We start from the raw sequence: 10,342 nt of genomic DNA, 5'->3' as shown, positions 1-10,342 counted from the left end.
CCCTCACTACAGCTGGACCCTTCATGAATCTCTGCAAGGATCCTGGTTGTGGATTTCAGCTCTGCTTTCAACACCATCATCCCGGCTCTGCTGCAGGACAAGGTCTACCAGGTGAGCGACAGGTGGATCACAGACTTCCTGATGGACAGGAAGCAGCATGTGAAGCTGGAAGAACATGGCTCTGACCGTCGGCAACAGGAGAAGATTCAGAGACACTTCAGCATTTACTTTACTTTTTGACCACTCAAAGAAATTTTACGGTACGCCCACTCTAGCTCCTGAGCCACAACCGCCCAGAGAGGCATTGTTTGTCAAGTGTACGAAAGTCTCAGTTTATGCCTTTAGTTTACGGCCGCTGAGATCCTCACAGCCTGGTTTAGAGGGGGTGATAACTCAGCCCCTACCCCACCCCCCTTCTTAGGGGAAGACAAAGGGGAGGTGCTGTGTTCTTCCTTTTGGAAAAAAATAATAAAATAATTAAGTGTTCTATGGTAGGTTAGCTACACAAGTTTAATTAATTGTCTGTGAATGTCATTCCATTTTCGTCTTCTACATCTTTGAGATCTTTGTTTCACACACACAGTGCACAGTAATGGCCGGTAAACTGATAGTGGTATGTGGACGGTTGTAATTGTCATAAATGTTCATATTTCAATTTGTGTTTCGTAGTTTTTGTCAGTATTTATGGTGTGCAATCACTTCAAAAGACTAACAGGCTGCTTTAGATACAGTTTTACTGACAGGAAACAATAGTTATAAGTCGCTTTGGATAAAAGCATCAGCTAAATTAATAAATGTAAATGTATAAATTAAACTAAAAAACCAACAAATTCTACAAAGTAGGAACTGAATAATTAGGCGATTAACAGAACTTTAATTGACTATTTTGATGATCGTTTTTAAAAAAATTTTTGTCATGTCAGCAACCACTGAAAACCATAATAGTTTATTCTTTGGATACCTATTTTTAAAAGCAGGTACTCTTTTTACTTTGACTCAAGTAGAAATTTAAATTGAAGCTTCTATTTTTAGTGTGATAATATTTTGCAGGGTACTCAAGTGCGGGATTTGTGTACTTCGTCCATCACTGCTGATAATAAACACAAGTTTTGAATTTCAGGTTATCATTTGAAAGCGGAACGAAAAGCTCCCGCACTTCTGCTGTCGGAACTTAATAGTGTGACATCCGAAGGAAGTGAACCAATATAAGCTCCGGCGTTGGTCGCAACTTTTGAATTCGCTGGAAGTTACTGTAGCGCCGCTAATTATTTAATTTGTAGTTCAGCAACAATGAGTTCAGTTGAGAGTTTGAGAGAGTTTGTCAACGAGCGACTAACTGCTGCTGCTGAAGAAATATTCAGAGTTTTTAAAAACTCTATCGTCGACTACGAGAAAGAGATCGATCGTCAGCGCAGACTGCTGGATATCGTTTGGAAACCCGAAATAAAGTTACACAGGATAGGTGAGGAAACATTCATTATATTAGTTACACAAAACAGAGGTTTATGTGAATACCAGTATGGATTTTGTGTATTTAAATATATACTGCTTTCGTGTCTGCATTTTCTTTCTTTGCCAACACAGTAGTAACGTGAGCCTGTTCCTTTTGTTCTCTGTCCCTCCAGAGCTCCCACAGCAACATGTCTGTAAGGAGGAGGAGGTTCTGGCTGGTCTGGACGAGGAGGACCCACAGCCTCCACAGGATAAAGAGGAACAGGAGGAACTCTGGACCAGTCAGGAGGGAGAGCAGCTTGTAGTGAAGCAGGAGACTGACACCTTTATGTTGAGTCCTGCTCATGAGGAAAGTGACCACAGTGAAGCAGAACTGAAAAGTGACCACCAGCTCCTCTCTCACAGCTGTCATGTAGCTGAGAGCCAAGATCAGAAAGGAGGCAAGCATGAAAACTCAGGATCAACTAGAGATGCAGAGCCAAAACAAAAGAATCAAGATCACAACAGGATAAGCCCCAGAAACAATGTACACAAGTCTACCATGTCAGAGGTTCACCATGATCCTCACACAGGTAAAAAGTCTTTCACATGTGACACATGTGGAAAAGAGTTTCAGTACAAGTTAGTTTTTCAGAAACACCTGAGAATTCACACAGATGAGTATCTTTGCAAGACCTGCGGGAAAAGATTCAGTAACAGTTCAAGATTTAAGCTCCATATAGGAACCCACACTGGTGAGAAGCCATTTTCTTGTGAAACATGTGGGAAATCATTTAGCCAGAGGGGTCACTTAAAAGTGCACACGAGAACCCACACAGGCGAGAAGCTGTATTCTTGCAAAACATGTGGGAAATCTTTTAGCCGGAACGAAGGCTTGAAACTCCACATGAGAATTCACACAAGTGAGAAGCCGTATTCTTGCAAAACATGTGGGAAATCTTTTAGCTGGAAGGAAGGCTTGAAACTCCACATGAGAATTCACACAGGTGAGAAGCCGTACCTTTGCAAAACATGTGGGAAAAGATTCAGAGAAAAGACAGCATTTAAACAACATACGAGAATCCACACAGGGGAGAAGCCGTATTCTTGTGAAATATGTGGGAAATCTTTTATCCAGAGGAGTTACTTAAAACTACACACGAGAACCCACACAGGTGAGAAGCCGTATTCTTGTGAAATATGTGGGAATTCTTTTAGCTGGAGGAGTTACTTAAAAGTGCACATGAGAATCCACACAGGTGAGAAGCCGTATTCTTGCAAAACATGTGGGAAATCTTTTACCAGGAGGAGTTACTTAATAGTACACATGAGAGCCCACACAGGTGAGAAGCCGTACCTTTGCAATACCTGCGGTAAAACATTCTCTTATGCTTCAGCATATAAAACCCATAGGAGAACCCACACTAGTGAGAAGCTGTAGCTATGTGAGACCTACAGGACAAGATTCAGTGACACTTAAGCTTTTAAAAAAACATGTGAGAAGCCGTATTCTTGTGGAACATGTGGGAAAGCGTTCTGAGTTGGTGGTCAATTGAAAATTCCAATTCCATCCATCAGTTGGGGTTGTACTCACTTCCCCCCCCCCCCCCCCCCCCCCCCCAGCGGTTTAGACATTAATGGCTGTGTGATGTTATTTTAAGGGGACAGCAAATTTACACAAGCTGTACACTCATTACTTTACACTGTAGCAAAGTGACATTTCTTCAGTGTTGTCACATGAAATATAATAAAATATTTACAAAAATGTGAAGGGTGTACGTTCTGATAGTTTGTTTATTCATTTGAACCACAAAACAAGCAAACAAGAAAACCACCTTTGTTTTTGGAAAATCCTACTTTAATTTTTCCATTATAAGATGGACATTAAGAAAAGAAAGACAGGTGGGCCGGGTGACCCGAAAGTAAGAGTAAAGATTTTAAAATGGAAGCCAAGCTTGTGGGACGATCAGATCTGTAACATTATGCAGCACTAACATTATACCGGGGTGACGTTAGATGAAAATAAATAAATGAATACTTAAATAAACCTGGACTACCTAAGAAATGACTGTGTGTGCAGAGTTGTTACTGTCAGCACTATATTTTTAATAAGTTAATATTTAATGTGGTTTCCACCATAATGAACCAAGCTTTTTCCCCTTTCTACCAGCAGGTGGCAGGATTTAAATGAAGGCCTGTACTGTGTCTTTATTAAATGATTTGAATCCAGATTACTGATGTAGATGTATCTATTGTTGTCCATTTCATTTGGTTTTTGATTTTTATGTTTTATACTTGCTGTCTAAGGCAGAGGTTTCCCACGTCAATGATCAAAGAGAATGTCAAGGCACACCCCCTTTTAATTGTAAATAATGTAATCATTATAATAATTGTAGCCTATTAGCCTATGTTGTCATTTGTGTTTAGTAAACTTCTACCTTGGTTGAATAAGTAAGAGACCTGTATACTGAAATGTGTCAATCTAAGTTGATGATAAATGATATGTGCCTTGATTTGGAACCAGCATTATTAGAAACTTTGATGAACCGGTCAGGTGGGTCACATCTCTCCCCTGCAGTAGTTTAATTATTTTTTCTTTCATTGCGGAATGAGTGTTTTCTTTAATGATTTACTTTCATGATTAGAGAGGCTGCTGTCAGTCATTTAAAACGTTTCCATGCACAATAAAGTCACAACAAATATCGTGGAATATTTGAGAAGCAAAAAAACAAACAGGACAGAGGAAACTCTCCAGAAGGCAGAGCATTCAACTTTTAGCTTCTGAAATAATTTAGACGCTCTGAGGGGGCTCAGGATTGATCAGGAGGACGGCTGCTTGACTCCAAACAGTTTCAGTGTGCGAGACCTTTTGAATGTGGAGAAGAACACAGAACATCAATTAACATTAGATCCTGACTGATCCTGTCACATGTCAGGAGATTTTAATATTAAGTTATGTTGCTGTGCCTCGTGCGTCAATCTTACCATCGGAGTAATGCGCCCCTAATATACCAAAGAAACAAACGGTGAAATACTGTGCCGTTGACTTGCGGTTTGGTCAGTGGTACAGTCTCTTTATGTTGCTTCAAATAGCACTGCGCCAACAATTTGCCTGAGTGACCACATCTTATTTTAAGAACACTCCCACGGACGCACAATTTGCTATTTCAACAACATGGGCGTTTGCTTTGAAAATGACAACTGCGTCGGTTAAAATCTCTCTCACACAGTCCAGGTTCATACAGAGAAACTGTTTGGAGTAAAGCAGCCGTCCTCCTGATCAGTCCTGAGCTCCATGACTGCATCTAAATTATTTCAGAAGCTAAAAGTTGAATTGTAGTTCGTCTGCCCTGTCATGTCATGTCAAGTTAATTACTTCAGTCTTTTTATTTTTGCTGCTCACATATCCCACTGTATTTGTTGTGACTTGTGCACATGACGTTTAAAATGGCCGACAGCAGCCTCTCTGATCATGAAAGTAAATCGTTAAAGAAAAACCTCATACATCAATAAAACACAAAATAAAGAAACCAGTGTGGGAGAGATGTGACCCACAACATAATTTATATAAACGCAGCGCAGTGAGAATCCAGACGGTTCATAGAGGAGACAGCGTCTGTCTGTCAACAGATTGAAGTTCCGACACTTAATAAACTACAAAGCAACAGAGGCTTCATCATCAGAGGTGGTTTTTATATCACGTCCACACTTAGGCTATTTCCATATATTTTCTCTGCTGTGAGTCTGTAATTCAATCAGTCATTTTTTTATTTTTTCATAATGCGCCATTCATACGCTATTATAATAGAAATGTCAAAGTACAAGCGCACCTGGCTTTAAAATGGAGATGACACTGATTGGTGTATTGCATGTTATGCCCTACACGCCCATGACTTATTCACAGACTAAGTACGACTCTTTTGAACCATGCGCCCAGCGCCAAGACAATTATTTCTGCCGTCAAACTAGCAAAATTGGAGTTGGACACGCCCCAAACGAAACTGCGTTAAGCCCTGTGTATATAAATATTTGACCCTTCGCCATTTTTCATCTTTGACGCACTGGCATTTGGGTTCTCCATCATGATAATATGCACGCTCACAGAGGGGATTCAGTAGTCTAATGCGCTTGCTATGGTTAAACGGAAAAAAGTGGTCACAGGGGTGTGCATGGAAACGTTTTAAATGACTGACAGCAGCCTCTCTAATCATGAAAGTAAATCATTAAAGAAAACACTCATTCCGCAATGAAAGAAAAAATAATTAAACCACTGCAGGGGAGAGATGTGACCCACCCGACCGGTTCATCATAGTTTCTAATAATGCTGGTTCCAAATCAAGGCACATATCATTTATCATCAACTTAGATTGACACATTTCAGTATACAGGTCTCTTTACTTATTCAACCAAGGTACAAGTTTACTAAACACAAATGACAAAGTAGACTAATAGGCTACAATTATTATAATGATTACATTATTTACAATTAAAAGGGGGTGTGCCTTGACATTGTTTTGCAGTTCAAATGGAAAACCAAACGATCAAAATTTTACACCCCTCACATTTTTGTAAATATTTTATTATATTTCATGTGACAACACTGAAGAAATGACACTTTGCTACAATGTAAAGTAATGAGTGTACAGCTTGTATAACAGTGTAAATTTGCTGTCCCCTCAAAATAACACATCACACAGCCATTAATGTCTAAACCGCTGGGGGGGAAGTGAGTACAACCCTAACTGATGGATGGAATTGGAATTTTCAATTGACCACTAACTCAGAACGCTTTCCCACATGTTCCACAAGAATACGGCTTCTCACTTGTGTGGGTTCTCATATGTTTTTTAAAAGCTGAAGTGTCACTGAATCTTGTCCCGTAGGTCTCACATAGCTACAGCTTCTCACTAGTGTGGGTTCTCATATGTTTTTTAAAAGCTCAAGTGTCACTGAATCTTGTTCCGTAGGTCTCACTTAGCTACAGCTTCTCACTAGTGTGGGTTCTCCTATGGGTTTTATATGCTGAAGGATAACAGAATGTTTTACCGCAGGTCTTGCAAAGGTACAGCTTCGCACCTGTGTGGATTCTCATATGTAGTTTCAAGTAACTCCTCCTGGTAAAAGATTTCCCACATTTTTCACAAGAATACGGCTTCTCACCTGTGTGGGTTCTCATGTGGAGTTTCAAGCCTTCCTTCCAGCCAAAAGATTTCCCACATGCGTTGCAAGAATACGGCGTCTCACCTGTGTGGGTTCTAATATGGAACTGCAATTGTTCATTGGTTCTAAAGTCCTTCCCACATGTTTTGCAAGAATACGGCTTCTCACCTGTGTGAATTCTCATGTGGAGTTTCAAGCCTTCGTTCCGGCTGAAAGATTTCCCACATGTGTTGCAAGAATACGGCTTCTCACCTGTGTGAATTCTCAGGCGTCTTTGAAATACTAACTTGTACTGGAAACCTTTTCCACATGTGTCACATGTGAAAGAGTTTTTACCTGTGTGAGGATCATGGTGAACCTCTGACATGGTAGACTTGTGTACATTGTTTCTGGGGCTTATCCTGTTGTGATCTTGATTCTTTTGTTTTGGCTCTGCATCTCTAGTTGATCCTGAGTCTTCATGCTCGCCTCCTTTCTGATCTTGGCTCTCAGCTACATGACAGCTGTGAGAGAGGAGCTGGTGGTCACTTTTCAGTTCTGCTTCACTGTGGTCACTTTCTCATGAGTAGGACTCAACATAAAGGTGTCAGTCTCCTGCTTCACTACAAGCTGCTCTCCCTCCTGACTGGTCCAGAGTTCCTCCTGTTCCTCTTTAACCTGTGGAGGCTGTGGGTCCTCCTGGTCCAGACCAGCCAGAACCTCCTCCTCCTTACAGACATGTTGCTGTGGGAGCTCTGGAGGGACAGAGAACAAAAAGGAACAGGCTCACGTTACTACTGTGATGGTAAAGAAAGAAATGCAGACACGTGAGGAAATGAGTATGAATATGGGGGTGGTGATGGCGCAGGGGATAAGACACTTGCCTTTGGTGTGATGTGTCCCTGAGCAAGACACTTAACCCCTTGTTGCTCCAGAGGCGTGCGACCTCTGACATATCTAGCAATTGTAAGTCACTTTGGATAAAAGCATCAGCATAATGAATAAATGTAATGTAATGAGTACCAGTATACATATTAAACACTTTGGATTTTATAAATCAAATTTAGTTACTAAAATAATATATCGAAGCTAGGGCTGGACGATATGGCTATAGCTGATATCACGATAAAACATTTCATACCCTTTGGTATCGATAATTATGACATTAAGAATCAAATCGTTATTTCTTTCGAGTTTAAAGACTGATTTATGCACCTTAGTGAAAGTTGAAGAAACCTGATGGTCAATTGTGGTTTAAACTCATCTTTATGGTCAACACTTTATGCCAAACAGTGAATCACTTCACAAATCTGAGGCAGAACATTCAAAACAATTATGATAAAATCTTTGTCAACAAATATGCATGTGTAAATTAAGAAAAGCTATTTTGTGTATAGATTCAAGTGAATAACACCAAACATTTATTGAATATTTATTGAACATTTGTTATATTGTTATTGAAAAACATTATATTGCGATAGGTATTATTGTTTTATTGTCCAGCCCTAATCGAAACTCATTTCCACCACTGTGATGAAAAAAGGTTATGTTGACTTAGTCATGAAACTTTCTTAAAATATTGTCTTACTAGGGCTGAAACGATTCATCGATTAAATCGACTACTAAAATGAATCAACGCAAATTCTTTGCAAGCTTTGTTTAATCCACATAACTGTGTAGCACACTGTTTCGCACGGACATTTATTACTGTCGGACATCAGGCTTATACTGTGGGAAGACGACATGATTATGATGGGGCTGTTTGCAAAGTGGAGGAAGAGTCAGAAAATAGTGAGGGACAAAGAAGAAAGTGTCCAAAGCATGGGATTATTAATTAAAGCTAAAAGAAAACAACAACAACAACTCTAATATTACAGTCCGTCCACCGTAAAATGTCACCTACCGCAACAGCACGACAGCATCAAAGTCATATATCGCATAATACAGTTGCTGTAGCTTAGCTTGCTACATTTTCCAAGTAGGTTGCCCAACACCGGTAAGCACATCGTGACCAATGTACAATCCTGACTCAGATTCCTCGTATGTGTCCACATACCTGGCAAATAAAGCTGCTCTCCCTCCTGACTGGTCCAGAGTTCCTCCTGTTCCTCTTTAACCTGTGGAGGCTGTGGGTCCTCCTGGTCCAGACCAGCCAGAACCTACTCCTCCTTACAGACATGTTGCTGTGGGAGCTCTGGAGGGACAGAGAACAAAAGGAATAGGCTCACGTTACTACTGTGATGGCAAAGAAAGAAAATGCAGACACGAAAGCAGTATATATTTAAATACAAGCTACAGTAACTTACAGCGATTTCAAAAGTTTATAAAAAGCTTATATTGGTTTACTTCCATCGGATGTCACACTATTAAGTTCCAGCAGCAGCAGAAGTGCGGGAACTTTTCGTTCCACTTTCAAATGATAACCTGAAATTCAAAACTTGTGTTTATTATCAGCAGCGATGGACGAAGTACACAAATCCCGTACTTGAGTACCCTGCAAAATATTATCCCACTAAAAATAGAAGCTTCATTTAGGTTCAATTTCAATTTCTACTTGAGTCAAAGTACAAAAAGTACCTGCTTTAAAAAATAGGTATCAAAAGTATAAAGTGTAAACAAAATTTAAAAACGATTATCAAAATAGTCAATTAAAGTTCTGTTAATCGTCTAATTATTCGGCTCCTACTTGTAGAATTTGTTGTTTTTTTAGTTTAATTTATACATTTACATTTATTAATTTAGCTGATGCTTTTATCCAAAGCGACTTATAACTTTGCAGATAATAAATTTGCACAAAAAAAGCAGTTGTGGAAGAAGTATTCAGATTGTTTTAGTAGAAGTGACTGCATGAAGCTTTAATTCACGTTTTTGAGTAAAAAGTGGTGAAGAATTAAAATACTGTTTACATGTTTAACAATTATATCATTGCAAAACTGATGCTATTTTCTGTTTGTTTCCTGTCAATAAAACTGTATCTAAAGCAGCCTGTCAGTCTTTTGAAGTGATAGCATACCATTGCTGACGTAATCTGCACTCTGCGCATGCGTTGGCGTCTGTAGCTACCTCTCAGAAGCTGCGTCTTAAACTGGAATCTTATCCACACTTTTTCGTTCCATTTTTTTTTTCCTTTTTATTTAACTTAAGTTTTTACTTAAGTTTTACTTGGTTCAAGGATTTTAGTCATCCGACATGGATTTTAAGCTAGATGACCGTAAAAACGCTATCAACGCTACTGACCACAACAAAGCTCCGGCGGCTATGCTAGCCGAGATAACAACAATCTTTATTTGTAGAGCACTTTTCAAAAACAAGTTACAAAGTGCTTTAACAAGTGTAAAGAATAATACAAAAAAAACAAGATAAGAGCATGAAAAATTAATATAAAATTAGTAAAATACAATAAAATAAAAGGGATAAAATAAAGTCAAATAAGATCGGGAAAAGCTCTCCTATAAAAGTATGTTTTAAGAAGGGACTTAAAAGAGTTCACTGACTGAGTCGACCTGATTTCCTCGGGCAGGCTGTTCCAGAGCCTCGGGGCCCTGACAGCAAACGCTCTGTCCCCTTTAGTTTTCAGTCGAGACTCTGGAACAGACAACAGACCTCTGCCCGAGGATCTCAAGGTACGTGCTGGTGCGTATGGGACTAAAAGGTCAGAAATATAACAAGGCGAGAGGCCATGAAGAGCTTTAAAAGTGATCAATAAAATTTTAAAGTCAATTCTAAAACATACTGGGAGCCAGTGTAATGAAGCTAAAATAGGAGTAATGTG

The 10,342-nt window shown here is 39.5% G+C and overlaps 1 protein-coding gene across 1 annotated transcript; it reads left to right on the top strand.

Annotated features, from left to right (window-relative positions):
- The first annotated feature begins 1,216 nt into the window (after positions 1-1,216).
- On the top strand, positions 1,217-3,026 carry LOC123969269 (zinc finger protein 664-like). Its single transcript, XM_046046502.1, has 2 exons — positions 1,217-1,462; positions 1,626-3,026. Exons 1-2 carry the CDS (start codon positions 1,291-1,293, stop codon positions 2,870-2,872), a joined length of 1,419 nt encoding a protein of 472 aa, XP_045902458.1. The 5' UTR covers positions 1,217-1,290; the 3' UTR covers positions 2,873-3,026.
- The last annotated feature ends 7,316 nt before the right edge of the window (positions 3,027-10,342 follow it).

Source organism: Micropterus dolomieu, linkage group LG04, assembly GCF_021292245.1.
Source record: "Micropterus dolomieu isolate WLL.071019.BEF.003 ecotype Adirondacks linkage group LG04, ASM2129224v1, whole genome shotgun sequence".
NCBI classification, from domain to species: domain Eukaryota; kingdom Metazoa; phylum Chordata; class Actinopteri; order Centrarchiformes; family Centrarchidae; genus Micropterus; species Micropterus dolomieu.
This window is presented reverse-complemented; position numbering and strand designations above follow the sequence as displayed.